We start from the raw sequence: 15,666 nt of genomic DNA, 5'->3' as shown, positions 1-15,666 counted from the left end.
TGGATTTTTATTTTCTCTGAGTGACTTATAATTACATCAATTTGTGGCCTATGGGGGTGGGAAGATGCACAAATGTTCCATTTTTCCCAGACATCTGCTATTGTACAATATAAATGAATATTTCAACATTCAAATCACAATTCTTGTTGTAAACATGCACTGTGAAATTAAAAGATTTCACCAACTTTTGGACTCGTAATTTGGCTTCGGTATTATCTCTTTTTAGAGAGTACTTCGGCAAAATATTTAAACATTCCTGGAAATCTAGACTCTGTAAGACAGCCTGGATATATGACTTTGAAAGTTGCTTAATATTTAAAAAAAGAGAACTATTGAAATGAATTCACATAATTTATAATTAAGCATAATTAATTGTCATAGTTCACTGTTTTAGTTTCTCCTTTGGTGCTCCCACTTCTGATCACACTAATATAAGCGATATCATGATTCGTTTCACCAGTTTTAACTTTTTACTTTAGGGGGAGGTGCAAATTACAGGGAAAAGAGGTAAAAGGGCATTGTGAGATGTCCCACAAAGACATTACTGTTCTACCTGGTTCAAAAATATTACGATATACCCTCCGAGGTTTACCTAAGCTGTTTTAAGTGGTTCCTTGTGCACTGCTATTCAAGTAAAGCATGGTACAATAATATTAATAGTTATGACCATAATATTAATAGTAATGTGACTTAATGTTAACCTGAATATTCGTAATAACTAAGGTTACCTTGAATTGCCTCCTAATTTCAACTTCACCGGAGTAAAAAGTATTAGTACTTTGCTCCTCAACGTTAGGTTGCGTGGTTCGAGTGGATGCTTGAATACCTGCATATAACTACACTCCTGTCCACTTGGTGGCGAGATGCAGCAATAATTTAAAGCCGCTTAATATTGTTATGTAGAAGAAGTCGATTCTTTGCCCATATGCTGCCGATTCTCTCGAACTCAAAGCGTGTCGTGTCTGATATTGAGAGTTCAGGGAGTCCACCCTGTTGCATGTCTTCGCGTTGGACTTCGATGCCTTCTTCACACAGGTTTAGTAAGTAATGGCGAAATGGGGCAGTAGAGACTGACTGTAGCTAATGTGTGCTTGTCGCGGTGACTTCTCAATAGACAAGGTCCCCTTAGCGAACTTGAGCGAGGACAAGAACGGCCTGTCGTTCAAGTCCGCAATCACAAAGCCCTGATTGTCAAACGGATTAGGTTTGCATATGTTTGAAATCGTTAAACCGCACCGAACAAGAACCGACATCTGACTGATTGGTAATACTTTGCAGGTAGGTTGTTGAGTTTTATTTTGCGAGTTGGAGGTGCGGTACTTTGTCGCAAAGTGTAAGAGACAACAGATGGGTGAGCGAGCGTCCGAACCAGACAGCTAATGTTAGTTAGCTAAATCGCTAGCTATACCGGGAGACATGATGCATGATTTCATGTTAACTAATTCCTCTAGAATTGCGAATCTCCCCCCACTTAGCTACATTATATGACATGTTATCGTTAGTACAATATCTCGGACACATTGCTTTGTTTTATGCCACCGTTAACTCGATCCTTAGTTATTGTGTCACTTTTGAGACGATGAAGTCCTGCAAATGGGCCAACAGCGTGGGTGCAACCTAACCTAGATAGATCTGTAGCCCATCTAGTTTTGCGAAAGCACTTCCTTGTCTTGCTCGTTGACCTGCGAAACAAAGTTAATGATTTTATCGGTTCTTCTTAGGCGTTCCCACTGTTGCGGAATTATATTTAAATTATGATCACGAGTTTGGCTCCAGTCCCTGCCCATATGTGCGATAGCTGGTTAACTAAGTTAGCTACTGTTAGCTTGTGAACCTCAGCAGAGCATTAGCTAAAGTACCTCAGAGGGCTGTATAAAGTTGGTCAGTGTGACTTCTTTTGTCAATATTGTTTAATTTACATGTCTGCTGCGAAGTCTGTGTTACTGGATACTGGGATAGATCTGTTTTGCTTTCTTAAGGTTAATTTGTGGTATTTCTGAAATTCTTTTGTTAGTATCTTTGATGTAGCGAGACCCGAATAGCAGACCGGGTGGTAAAGTGGGGGTGGGGCGGATTAGCTGGGGCTGGTTAAGCCGGGTCACTGAGAGATTTTGTTTCGTTGTGTTTTTCTGACATGGCCTCGTTTATCTCATTCATCTGTGCTGCGTGGACAGTAAGATGAAGGCAATATGCCGATGATCTCGTCTAAATTCTGCAGTATGATAGCAAACCTCGCCTCTTTCACTTTGAGAGCGAAGGCCCCAGTCGGACCATGTTCTCGGCCATGTGCAACACTGTCATTTAGTAGCACTGGCAGTTAGTTAGCTATGTAGCGCACTTCAATTCAGTAAAATTGAATCAGAATCATAGACTGTCCGTGAAGTCTCAGTCAGTTAAATTCATTTATGAGTTAGAGTTAATACTCCGTTAAAATGGCTAATCGCAGCTGTATTGTGATGCTAACTGTACGCGCCAATTGCTCAACCGTTTCCAAGTAGTGGCAACTGAGTTTACAATATTGCCCATAAATCGGTTTATTAGTATAGCCTTACACGTATGGTTCAAATGAATGTATTTTTAGTAGTAATTCATCGTTCGAATGGCAACGAAATTCTGTCTAGCAACTTTCAAACATATCCTCCACTTGTAAATCGTTTTAGTATATTTAATTTTGTTTTCTACAGGATGGAGTGGCAGCCAGATGAACACGGTCTCCAGCAGGTCCTTCAGCTCCTGAAGGACTCCCAGTCTCCAAACACTGCCACACAGAGAGCTGTGCAGCAGGTATCCTGATACTCAGAAGCCCTGGACAACCAGGCGAGAGACAAGTCAAAAGACATTACTGGCTCTCACAATGCATTATGTAACCTCGGCAACTGTTGAAGATATTTCATGACCTTAATTGACATCAAGGCACAGCTTATTCAAAATTTAGGCTGCGTCACAGTCTGATCTTTTTTTTCTTTTAATTGATTTAATTACTGCTTTTTTGCTAGCATCTGTGAGAAATTAGTCATATGGGAGGGAGTCTGCAGACACAATGATAGCAGTACTTGTTGTAATAACATTCCATTGGCAGATAACTGGGAATGTTGCCTTGCTGAATTGCATGTTCTTGTGAAGAATCAATTACTATCATTATCCTGGTTGCTGTAACTTTGCTTTATCTTTGCCCACTGAATGTTTCTCTTTCACCTTGTGTTCAGAAATTGGAACAGCTAAATCAGTTTCCTGACTTCAACAATTATCTCATCTTTGTCCTCACAAGACTGAAAACTGAAGGTAAGATGTTTCCTTAAATAAGTGATATTATGTGCATAATAATATTTATACTGTAAAAATAATAATATTAGAAAAGTAATATTTGGGTAATATCTTCCTCTTTTTCAACCTCCTTTTGCGGCACTTTCCTTTGTTTACCCTTCCTCTTTGCTGATATCATTTCCTTCTGCTTTCTTCCTCCTTTTTGGTCTTTTTTTTCCCTTTAAATATTTCTTTCCCTCTCCTCCCTTTTTAGATGAACCCACACGCTCTCTTAGCGGGTTGATTCTGAAGAACAATGTGAAAGCTCACTACCAGAACTTCCCCCAGGCAGTGGCTGACTTCATCAAGCAGGAATGCCTGAACAACATTGGGGACCCATCCCCCCTCATCCGCGCCACTATCGGTGAGTCTGCGGTCTTTGTGTCAGGAAATGGCTGTCCTTGCATGGCCTTCGTATGGTCTACCTTGGTCCTCCCATCCCTCTCCCCTTCGGTTACCAGTCTTTAGGTTCCCTTCAAACAAGGTCATTGTCTATAATGTCATAAGATGCGTCCCTCTGAAAATGATGCATAACATGTCGGCTGATGGTTAGTGATGGTGTATGTATTCATACTGTCTGATTCAGAGGGTTGCGTGAATATCCCGTTCGTGTGCTTTTTCTCGGAACTTCACAGAATAATTATTCGTCCTCTGTCTTCATACTTTGCGAATTTTATAGCAGCTCATCTCTTTTGCAAAGCTGGTGACAAAGAGCACACCCCATCTGGGGATTTCCCCTGGCTTAATTTAACTAGTCTACCTTTAGGTGATAGATATGTGTTATGCTACAATGCTCATGTGTTTATTTTTTTCTTTCTGTCTTCTCTCTGTGTTAGGGATCCTCATAACGACAATCGCGTCAAAAGGAGAGCTGCAGACGTGGCCGGAGCTGCTCCCTCAGCTCTGCAACCTGCTCAACTCAGAGGATTACAATACCTGTGAGGTCAGCATCTCTCTGTCCCTCTCTCACCTTTTGACCCTCATTTGCCTCTCGTGCAGAGAGCGTGTCTTGTGGTCACGGCAGACGCTGTAAGATACGCGACCGCAGAATCTGCAACCGTTCTGCTCAGGATCATGACTTGTAGATCTCGTAGGAACAGGCATCGCGCACGATGCAGATGTGCTCTGTTTCGTCAGCCACAGTTTCATCATTAAGTGGGGGGGGAACCATCTCATAGACACGGCCATGGTTTTGTATGTGCTGGGAATGTAAACCATGCGGTGTAAAACCGATGACCAAAGTTTTTTGATATGGACATGCTATTGCAGGGCAGAGTCATTTGTTTTACAGAAAAGATATTAATCTCTACTTACAGTGACCTTAGGCTTAGTTATATGAAATTCTCTCAGCTCATAGATTGTGACAGCAAAGCGCACGCACCTTTAAATGCCTTTAAGTCACCCAGGCTAATCATCTAGCCATGGGTCAATGCTGGGTGTGGCAGATGAGTGTGTCTTCATAGTCAAATAAATACAGTACAAGTCAACATTTTAGACACATGTTCATTCAAGGGGTTTTCTTTATTTTTACTGTATTCTACATTGTGCTTTGTTTACACTTTTTTTGCTTATTACATAATTCCTTATAGGCGGTATGGATGCACAGTGGGTAGTACTGTTGCCTCACAGCAAGACGGTCCTGAGTTCAATTCCTGGCCGTGTGGCCAGGGTCCTTTCTGTGTGGAGTTTACATGTTCTCCTTGTGTCTGCGTGGGTTTCCTCCTGGAGCTCTGGTTTCCTCTCAAACACATGCAGATCAGGCAAACTGGAGACACTGAATTGTGTTTGTCTGTGTGTCTGCCCTGCGATGGACTGGTGACCTGTCTGGGGTGTTTCCCCACCTTTCGCTCAGTGAGCACTGGGATAGGGTTGCGGGGGGGTGCTGGAACCTAATTAGGATGAGTGGCTTAGAAAACGAGTGAATAATTCTATGTGTGTTATTTCATAGTTTGATGCCTTCAGCATTGTTCTACAATGTAGAAAATAAAAAAAAATAAAAATAAAGAAAAAGCGTTGAATTAGGTGTGTCCAAACTTTTGACTGGTACTGTAGGTACGAGTCATTCCTTTTTTGTTAAGCCATGTCTTGAAGGAGGGTGTCATGGCCCCACGCTTCTCTTATTAACAAATAAACATGGTGAGTTTATGTATCTGTTTGGTAGTGGCTACATCTGAATGAGGCATTTGCACGGGATGCTAAGTCACAGGCATAAGATCCTCTAAGTGTTTGCAGTTTGGCCATTGCATAGTAAACAACAATAATGACAAAAAAAATCCATGAAAACCCCCCCCCCCCCCCACTCCTTTCTATTCTCACCCCCCTTTTGATGCTCCAGCTTGTAATGTCTTCCGCATGTGTCCTTGTGTCCAGATGTCTCGGGAGTGATTTTGCGGGATTCTTTTTGTATTCATGTGCTCCAGATACAGGGGCCACCGAGCCGTGCTTCTGCGGTTTGTCGAGTTGTTCTGTGTTTGACCGCGTTTGTCGCGCGTTTTCCTCAGGGCTCATTTGGAGCACTTCAGAAGATCTGTGAAGATTCCTCTGAGCTCCTGGACAGCGATGCTCTCAACAGGCCCCTCAACATCATGATCCCCAAATTCCTCCAGTTCTTCAAGCACTGCAGTCCCAAGATCAGGTCAGGATGGTGACGGCCCTCTTCTCCCCGTCTTTTACATATCACGCGCCCGTAACCGTGACGCGCTAAACCACAGCTTTTGCACTTTAAACAAAACCTAATAAAAATTCAAACGATAATTCGTTTTGTTTTCTTTTGACAGGTCTCATGCCATTGCTTGTGTGAACCAGTTTATCATCAGCAGAGCACAAGCCCTGATGGACAACATTGACACCTTCATTGAGGTGAGTTTTGCTTTACTTTGCTGTGAATTGTAATGCTGTAATTGTACTTATCTTGAACTTACAGAACTAATCGCATTTTGGCCCAGCGGGTCCTGTTCTTTACCTAAATAGGGTTTAATACAGCAGTAACTAAACAACTAAATTTCCTCGCAAACCTTTGCCCTCCATTCAAAAGTATCCACTGGAGGAGGAGACAAATCAGAATACGTTATTTCGCAAAGCACAAATAGTGGGTTTTTATAAGCATCTATTTCATACAAATATTTTAAAAATGATTTCTTTTGGGGACCTGAAAAAAACATGACAGGCAAAATGTAGTAGATTGCTACGCCACTTTTGTTTTGTTTAGGTTTCTTTCTTTTTTTAACCTTAACTTGTTTGCTGAGGTAGTTTATTATAACGTTACCTGTCTTCTGTTTTCCTGTTGGACCTGCAGTATGTGAGGTGAAGCAGAGTTTGTTTGACTCGGAGGAGGAGATTAACCTACATTAGCTCTGGCAATGTAGTTAAACTTGTGTTCCGCCAGATCTCTTAGTCAGGGGTTAATTAAGGTTTAGCTCTTGGCATACTGTACTTCAGAGAGAACTGTTTATTTGTAATGATTTTTTTTGTTTATATTCTGTCTGTTCCACGTCCTCCAATTAGGGCGGGTGGTGGCGGGGTTTGCAATGTTAACGTAGCATTTATTAGTTTAGAGTTTAGTTTATTGGTTTGAGTGTGGATTAGGAACTGAATGTTAGTTTTAAAATGATTGTCTTTTCAATGATGTTTATGGTTATATATGTTTATTGCTTGATTTATGAAAACCATAAACCAATATTACATTTAAGCGTTCGTTATTATTATAGGCTGATAGTTTATTGAAGAACGCTTATATTAACACTTTAATATCCTAAAATTAGAAATGCAATAAAAAAAAAAACTAAAATAGGATTGTTACGCTTGTTTCCACTTTTATTTGAATACAAATACAAATAATTTTGCTGCCCTAACAAATACAGATAGAAATACTGGGCTCTCTGCACATGCACATCTCTAATGTCAACATTTGTTTTCAGCCAAGTGCTGAAAGAGGTCATTGTGAAACAGACCTTATACTTTAGCCCTGAGAAGACAAGTCCTGCTTCTAGAAAACTCTCTGACTTCTCAACCTCTCTACTCACTCCACAGAGTCTGTTTGCTCTGGCTGGGGATGAAGACTCTGAGGTGAGGAAGAACGTGTGTCGAGCTCTGGTTATGCTCCTGGAGGTTAGGATCGACAGACTCATCCCCCACATGCACAGTATCATACAGGTAAGGCGCTGTTGCATCGTCCTTAAGACACAACTGACCGACCAATCAGCAAAGCGGCAAACCCCTGTCAGAACCCTTAGGGTGTCTCACGTTCTGACCGGCTCCGCCTTTTGCTTTTAGTACATGCTCCAGCGTACGCAGGACCCGGATGAGAACGTGGCCTTGGAGGCCTGTGAGTTCTGGCTTACCTTGGCGGAGCAGCCCATCTGTAAGGAGGTTCTGTCCGGACACCTCGTCCAGTAAGTAACTCGCCCGTTTCCTTCCCCTTGCAGTTATGGATAGTAAAGCCAGCAGTGGTGGGTTTGTTGTTATTAGAGTGGGCAGAGCAGAAATAGGACAAAATTTGCAATTCTACATGTGAATGTTGCGCCTGTTGCCATGGAGATGATGACAACGTGTTATCTTGAGTGTCAGTGATGCTCTAAGTATTCATACTGTCTGATCCCATAACAGCTACCTAGAGCTCCCCCGTCGGAGTTTTTCATATCGTCTTACTCTAACTAATTTTAGCTTTCCTGAAGGTGAAGTACCTTTAGCCACTGTAATTACAGATAACATAGTTCATGTAGATTAACACAGGGTACAGTTTCAAATGACTGGATGGATTATGCTAAGCCTTCACTGTGGGGGTAATAGATTTTCTATTTTATTTTTGTATGACTTATGAATCTGACCGAACACAGTTACGTGAGCGATGAATGTTGCACCGTACAAACACATTTTAACTGTTGCCTGAAGTACTTTTGTGCCCTTGAGTATGAAATGTTCAGTCTATCTCTTTCTGCTGGCCTTTCTCACAGACTGATTCCAATCCTTGTGAACGGGATGAAGTACTCTGAGATTGACATCATCCTGCTGAAGGTACGGTTCAGTAACAGTAACACTGAGAAATATTTCTGCTCTGGTCTGGGTTTTGGGTGTGATGATAGCTTCAGTCTTGAGACTACTCTGTGATGTTTCAAGTATTCATACTGTCTGACCCAAAGCCTTCAGAACTGCCAGGTTTTTTTTTTTGGATTAAAATCTTTGAGATTTTATGAAAAACTCTATGATGTGAAATCCTTAGGCGTATGTGGTTCTGTTTATGAAGGTAACCCTAAGTTGTGATCTCTGGTTATTTTGGTCTGTTTTACAGAACTCAAAAGTGATTTAGATACTGTTCTCACAGTTACGAACTCCTTAATTGTGAATGACTCCAGAGTGAGGAAATGAACGTCTCGTTAACTCTTCTGTTGTCAGGGTGATGTAGAGGAGGATGAAGCTGTGCCAGACAGTGAGCAGGACATCAAACCTCGATTTCATAAATCACGCACAGTCACGCTGCAGCACGAGGGCGGAGAGGGAGAAGAGGGCGAGGACATCGACGAGGATGATGACGACGACGATGACACGCTGTCCGACTGGAACCTGCGTAAGTGGGAAGCTCATCGTCCTGATGTCCTACGTGCAGGACAGGTGTTTTGGGACAGGATATTAGGGTGTTTGAGGGTATCTGTGAGTCAGTGAAAGTCAAGGCGCTGATCAGTCACATCTGTCCCTGACTGAGCTGCCACCACCCCGCTGCCTTATTGACCGGTGACCGAGGTGGTTGCCCTGGAGATGACGACATCGCGTTGTCTTGAGTGTCAGTGATGCTCCAAGTATTCATACTGTCTGATCCATTTCAGCCAATGTTGAGTTATTGGCTCTGAGTGTTATGGCATCAATGTGGAATCACCCAGGCGTGGAAGCATCAGTACCAGATTTTCTTTCTTCTTGGCTTTTGTTCTTATACACACTCTCTCTGTCTCTCTCTTTCTCTCTGTCTCTTTCTCTCTGTAGGTAAGTGTTCAGCGGCTGCCCTGGATGTGTTAGCTAACGTATTTCGGGATGAACTGCTGCCCCACCTGTTGCCCCTGCTAAAAGGCCTGCTTTTCCACCCTGACTGGGTCATTAAGGAGTCAGGCATTCTTGTGCTGGGGGCCATTGCTGAAGGTGTGTGTTTGGCTCTGTCTCACACACACATACATACATACATACATACATACATATGCATGCACACAAGTAAAATATCAAAATCCCTTCTAAGGTGACAGCCCTGTAACAACAGTTTGTAGTTTTTAGCTTTTAAATAAGGCCAAGAAACTCAAACAACTTACCCCCTCACCGTTTTTTCTCATGCTCTAGGTTGTATGCAGTGTATGGTCCCATACCTTCCAGAGTTGATTCCTCATCTGATCCAGTGTCTGTGTGATAAGAAGGCTCTGGTGCGGTCCATCGCCTGTTGGACTCTGAGTCGCTATGCTCACTGGGTGGTTAGTCAGCCGCCTGACTCCTACCTCAAACCCCTCATGACTGAACTGCTCAAACGCATTCTGGATGGAAACAAGAGGGTGCAGGAGGCTGCCTGCAGGTGTGTGTGTGCATATGCGTGTGCTTTTTCCTAGACTGCTCAGCTGAATTATGATGTCTGTATGTGTTATTCAGTTATTTACAGTGGTAGTGAGAATGACTACTTTAGAATACTGTCAGTCTGGAACTGGACAGGGCCTCCATGTCCTTTTTGTTTAGAAATGGATGGGTCGATGTGTGTAAAATCTGTTTACTGTGTGTTTGTTTTTTTTTTTTTTAGTTGTGTATATGAAAGGTATTTGCCTGCTCATTTTTTTTTTTAAGTTCTGCACTTGCCTGCCCCCCACAGCGCATTTGCCACTCTGGAGGAAGAGGCTTGCACAGAGCTGGTGCCATATCTGAGCTTTATCCTGGACACCCTGGTGTTTGCATTTGGGAAGTACCAGCACAAGAACCTGCTGATCCTGTACGACGCCATCGGAACGCTGGCCGACTCCGTGGGTCACCACCTCAACCAGCCTGTGAGTACCACTGTACATTTGCCTGTCATAACTAGGTGCATTCGTTTTAATGGATTTTGAAAGAGCCGTCCTGTTAATAATCGGCTGCCGTGCAGATGCATTTTGAGATCCAGTCTTTCTGTACATCTTGTTTTTAACGCGTGTCCTGTTTTATTTAGGAGTATATCCAGAAACTGATGCCCCCTCTCATTCAGAAATGGAATGAGCTGAAGGATGAGGATAAAGACCTTTTCCCCTTGCTGGAGGTGAGGACACAAATGTCTCTCTTTTATAAGAGGAACTGGCCCGTCTCAGATGGGTGTTGTCATCTATGACCTCAGTTTCAAAGTAGTTTAATGTGGTTGTCACAGACTTCTCTCTGTCATGTTGCAGTGTCTGTCATCAGTTGCCACAGCGTTGCAGAGTGGTTTCCTGCCCTACTGTGAGCCTGTGTACCAGCGCTGTGTTACCCTGGTGCAGAAAACGCTTGCTCAGGCTATGGTAAGACTGCTGCCGTCTCCCTGTCTCACACACGCAAACACATGCCAGTGTAAGCAGTTTCAGGTGCACCACAGGTTTAATGTTGACTTGAACAGTGTTGAAGGTGATCTCTTCATTCAGTTTCTTTGAGACTTCATTATGTTAACTTGCCTCATCACGGAAGATTAAGAATGAGACATCGTGCTCATGTAATGAATGGAGGTGATAAACACTGGAAGCAAACACTGTGTACATATTGGACAAAAAGATTAAAGAAAAATTCCAATAAAGTATTGGTGGATGAGTATTATATGGATATTTGAACGGCTTGACTATGCTTGATTATTAAATCTTCCCTCCCTGTTTGTCTATTCAGATGTATAACCAGCATCCGGACCAGTATGAAGCTCCTGATAAAGACTTTATGATCGTGGCTTTGGACCTGCTCAGTGGACTGGCTGAAGGTCTTGGGGGCCACGTGGAACAGCTTGTTGCCCGTAGCAACATCATGACCCTGCTCTTCCAGTGCATGCAGGTCTGTGGACAAACATTTTCATAAATGGACTTTGCTCTTAAATTATTCACAATGTTTAATTGCAATCAATATCCTGTTATAAAAGAACTGCGCGTGTGTGTGTTTTTTTTTTTTTCCCCCTCCTGTCGAGCAGTTCTGTTGTTGATTAGTTTGTTCTCTCAGCCAGATAATTTCAGTTGTCTAATCCCATTTAGTACCCATTAAATGTGTTATTTTAGTGTGAAAGTGATGGTGAGTGTTCCTCTTTTAGGATACTATGCCAGAGGTCAGACAGAGCTCTTTTGCTCTGTTGGGAGACCTTACCAAAGCCTGCTTCCTCCATGTCAAACCATGCATTGGTGAGTCCTGCTGTCCTCCATCTTCTTTTTGAAAGCAGAAGTAAACCGACTTTGCTGAGGAGCCAGTTCCCTGTTTTGCTTTGAATATAGAACAAATGTGTTGACTTATAGAGTGCATTTTTTTAAAATGTGGGCCAACTGTGACTAGTGCTGTTTGTTTCTGCCATCCTTTTGAAAAGCCCATGAAGCATCTAAAGTCCAAACAAACATTAATACCAGAGAAGGAGAAATGAGGGCCATAACCTGACTTGATCAATTTGTTTTCGTTCTGGTCAGTTTTGTGATTGTGTGTCTGTATGTCTGCTCTCCAGCGGAGTTCATGCCAATACTGGGTATCAACCTGAACCCAGAATTCATCTCTGTCTGCAATAACGCCACCTGGGCCATCGGGGAAATCTCCATGCAAATGGGTGAGTCTGCCTGGAATCACACACTGCCTACATGAAGTGGTCACATGCAAATCGTTTATATTAGCAGCAGAATCAGGACTGAAACAGAGTTTGGATGGATTTGTTAGTGATTTAGTGTGTGTGTGTGTGTTTGTGTGTGTGATGGAGCTGAATTGGATTGCCCATTGGTAAGTACTGAACATTGTGAACAGACTTGAACAGTGTGCAGTGTGTTCTACATGTCAGTCTACAGTGTTTTGGCATGACTATCAGAGATATGGCTTGACCTCTGACACTTGTGTGGTAGGCCAAGGGTGTCGTGTGTGTGTGTGTTTGGCAAGGTTGGAGGCAAAGTAGTCACAGTGTGTGATATCTCTGCAGGGAAAGCTGACAGGAAACAGGAAGTGGATTGTAGAGGTGAGCTAGGGAGGTTCTCTGAGCAGGCTTAGTGGCCATTTTGTATATCCTCAGTTGGCTAATGTCTTAGACATTTTCAATATGCTTGGATAAGTTTTTCTCAATCTTTCAGAACAGATGTACTTTAAACACTTACCTTTGGCACATTTCCTAAGGCCTTTTTGTTGGTTTTGTTTGTATGTGTTGGTTTTTTTCATATTATGTTTGTTTCTTAATGTCGAGACCGACTGTTTTCTGTGCTTGGGAATTTTAGGAGCGGAGATGCAGCCCTATGTGGGTCTGGTCCTTAATCATTTGGTGGAGATAATCAACAGACCCAATACCCCCAAAACTCTGCTGGAGAACACAGGTACACATTGTCAAACACTCACTCGTGTACAAATACAAAGATTTATTGCTTAGGTTCTTCACTCTAGTTTTTGACATTGTGAATGAAGGGAATTGGACCAACAGTGATTTCATGCGCCTCGCCAACTGCTCTTTCTTTTCTTTTCCACACCCGCGATGAACTACTAAACGGACATTCGAAATCTGAAATTTCTGTCGAATCCTAAATTCTGACAGTGTGGCTTTATACCTGTTGCATGTCCTCCTGAAAAGCATTTGTTTTTGATGGATACTCATTTTCTTTTATTTGTTGGCGCAGCCATTACCATTGGCCGGCTCGGGTACGTGTGTCCCCAGGAGGTGGCGCCCATGCTACAGCAGTTCATTAGGCCGTGGTGAGTTATTGGCCTAACCTCTGAATGTTTTATTCCACACACATGCTGACACAGAGAGACGAAACCTTTTCTGTGCATACACGCTTCAGTCAGTCCTCGTTTATTTGTCGGTCTGTATTTGTTTCAGCTATTTTCGACATTTTACTTGGCTCTTTGTCTTGCTGTCAATGCTACAGTATTCTACACGTATGTCTCTTTGCTGCTGCGCTACTATCTGCCCCCGTGTTGCCACTCACACCCCTGTACAGATGATAAAGATGTAACAAACTCAGTATTGTCAATGTGTAGGTGTACGTCACTGAGAAACATTCGGGACAACGAGGAGAAGGACTCTGCCTTCCGTGGCATCTGTGTGATGATTGGTGTGAATCCTGGTGGAGTGGTGCAGGTGAGAAGGGGGAAATGGAAAGACTTTCTTTTAGCTCTGTGTATAAAGGTTTTACAAGAATCCAGCATTCACAATGATCTCCAAACAGTCAGACATTTGAATCTGAAACGGACACGTGGATGCTTTGGACTCTGAAACTGTACATCTGAGAAAAGATTGGTGTTTAGTTTGAATTGTATGAAAATGCATTCTGTTAAAGATATGAATATCTGTGTTTGCAGGATTTCATTTTCTTCTGTGATGCTGTGGCGTCCTGGGTCAACCCCAAGGACGATCTGAGAGACATGTTCTATAAGGTATGACGCAGGCATACAGCGCGGCCGTACAAGTTCTGTCGTATTTATCGAAACAGAAGTTGTCTTTTATGGCGCTCTGTAAAAGTGTTGGCGAAGCATTTGATGGTTGATGAATAAATCAGACATTGATGTTAGATGTTATTGGATGATGTTATCTCATTATAGTTTGGCTACTCTGATAATTAGTGTTAGGACAGTTGTATATGTGGGAGGCCAAATGTCGGGACAGCAGTCTGACTTGCTCTGTCCTGCATTGCAGATCCTGCATGGCTTTAAGGACCAGGTCGGGGAGGACAACTGGCAGCAGTTCTCAGAGCAGTTTCCCCCTCTGCTGAAGGAGAGGCTGTCGGCCTGCTACGGCGTGTAGACCCCCCCTCCCACTGGCACAGGATGTCTGTTAGGTATGGCCTTGTGACCAGTAGGAAAGATTCCCAGGTTGGGGAGAGAGAGAGGCATTCTGAATTTAAGAGTTTTAGACCAAGAACTGCAGAGTTCTCCAGCAGCAAGGAGGATATTTTGACAGGATATCCTGGACTTTGCGCCATGACTAAATTGGAGTTGACAATTTGTAATGAGGGAAAAAAATGACTCGCTCTTTCTCCTGAAGCTAATATAATTTCATTAACTCTCTTTCTCTCTCTCTCTTTCCCTCTCAGGTATATCTACGGGAGGGTTACTGGGGAACTCGTCGATGTCTGTGTATTGCTCTGCCCTGGTCTTTTTTGGGGGGGGGGGTAGATGGGCATGACCAGCCTTGTGTCCCTTGGCGGACCCCCTGCACCCTGTGTCTCTGTGAGGGAGGGTGGGAGGGTAGAGGGGGGGGTGGGGAAAAAGGGGAACCAACCTCTGAATCAACACCGCTGATTCCAATCGGACTCACTCAGAACGGGACAAAAAAATTGGAGCGACGGGGATCTAAACGGGAGGGAGGGAACAGTTAGGCTCTCCAGCCTTGATTCCACAGCTCTCTGTAAACTTACAGAAGCGCTGTGACAAAGGGATGGGGTAGGTAAGATGTCAGAACGCAGCAACCAATAATCCAATCTAGTCTAGCTCTGGGGCCTCAATTACACGCTAATAGCACATATTTGCTTTGTGTAGGGCGACGCGTCCAGGCATGTACCAGGCAAGAGAGCTGCCTGGCCGACACCTTTGTACGTGCACAAGCATACATGTATAAACTGATAATCTTAAGAGCCATTGGATGGATAGTCTATAAAAATGTGTTGGAACTATCCTGAAGGTTGACCAGAGAGGCGTGTATAAAGTAACAATAGGGAGTTAAGTAATTGCACCTTTATTACTCAGCATTCATAGACATTAAGTGCTGTTCATACTGGGGTCTGTCTTTTTCAACTAATACTTTTTAGTTGACCATTTTGTCTCTCAGTTAATCTCTTGACTCTCTCTCCTCCTTCAGTTTCTGGAAGTTATAGTATAGGTTATAGCATTTTTTTTTCCCCCCATAGGAAAAGTACATTTCCTGTGTAGTCCCTTCCAGTTTTGCAGAAATGTTCTCCCCCAAGAAGTGGTAAAGAGAGAGTTAAATACTCTATTTTCCTTTGCTAGCTCTGATAACAAAATGAAAGAGAGGTTTGCATGGTGGTGATCACCCTAGAGTTTAAGTCATCTATGCATGTTTCTTTTCAACTTTCTGTGGAAGCTACTGGTCTAAGGAGACGGATTTATTTGGTCCTTGGTAATATTACACCTTATCGTTACCTTTTCTCACATTTAGATGAGAGAGATTTCTCATGTTTATTCTTAATTTTCCACGTTAAATACAAATTCTAATGTGCAAAAAAAAAAAAAAAA

The 15,666-nt window shown here is 42.9% G+C and overlaps 1 protein-coding gene and 2 non-coding genes across 4 annotated transcripts; all 3 read left to right on the top strand.

Annotated features, from left to right (window-relative positions):
• Window positions 1-940: 940 nt before the first annotated feature.
• LOC115826224 (transportin-2) lies at window positions 941-15,666 on the top strand. 2 transcript variants are annotated; one of them, XM_030789960.1, is made up of 26 exons: window positions 941-1,040; window positions 2,685-2,784; window positions 3,207-3,282; window positions 3,518-3,667; window positions 4,140-4,246; window positions 5,805-5,938; window positions 6,081-6,162; window positions 7,333-7,455; window positions 7,576-7,694; window positions 8,256-8,316; window positions 8,695-8,866; window positions 9,277-9,429; window positions 9,622-9,847; window positions 10,136-10,307; window positions 10,466-10,552; window positions 10,680-10,787; window positions 11,143-11,301; window positions 11,552-11,639; window positions 11,951-12,049; window positions 12,410-12,445; window positions 12,699-12,794; window positions 13,092-13,167; window positions 13,456-13,555; window positions 13,777-13,851; window positions 14,111-14,252; window positions 14,508-15,666. In XM_030789960.1, the coding sequence occupies exons 2-25, from the start codon at window positions 2,686-2,688 to the stop codon at window positions 14,216-14,218; spliced, it is 2,706 nt and encodes a 901-aa protein (XP_030645820.1). In that variant the 5' UTR covers window positions 941-1,040; window position 2,685; the 3' UTR covers window positions 14,219-14,252; window positions 14,508-15,666. The 2 variants fall into 2 exon arrangements, with proteins under 2 accessions (XP_030645820.1, XP_030645819.1); XM_030789959.1 differs by lacking the exon at window positions 12,410-12,445.
• Window positions 3,821-3,889, top strand: LOC115827124 (small nucleolar RNA SNORD41). The gene has a single exon (XR_004025867.1). It is a non-coding gene; the product is annotated as a small nucleolar RNA SNORD41 (small nucleolar RNA).
• LOC115827123 (small nucleolar RNA SNORD41) lies at window positions 8,369-8,439 on the top strand. The gene has a single exon (XR_004025866.1). It is a non-coding gene; the product is annotated as a small nucleolar RNA SNORD41 (small nucleolar RNA).

The sequence above is a fragment of the Chanos chanos genome, chromosome 13 (assembly GCF_902362185.1).
Source record: "Chanos chanos chromosome 13, fChaCha1.1, whole genome shotgun sequence".
In the NCBI taxonomy this organism is placed as follows: Eukaryota; Metazoa; Chordata; class Actinopteri; order Gonorynchiformes; family Chanidae; genus Chanos; species Chanos chanos.
This window is presented reverse-complemented; position numbering and strand designations above follow the sequence as displayed.

What these genes read in the sequence shown, in the direction of transcription:
- LOC115826224 (XM_030789960.1), top strand. Translation starts at nt 2,686, where the DNA reads ATGGAGTGGCAGCCAGATGAACACGGTCTCCAGCAGGTCCTTCAGCTC. An exon ending in CACAAGACTGAAAACTGAAG is followed by an intron (nt 3,283 to 3,517) that starts GTAAGATGTTTC and finishes CTCCCTTTTTAG; the next exon opens with ATGAACCCACACGCTCTCTT. An exon ending in ACATTGACACCTTCATTGAG is followed by an intron (nt 6,163 to 7,332) that starts GTGAGTTTTGCT and finishes CTCACTCCACAG; the next exon opens with AGTCTGTTTGCTCTGGCTGG.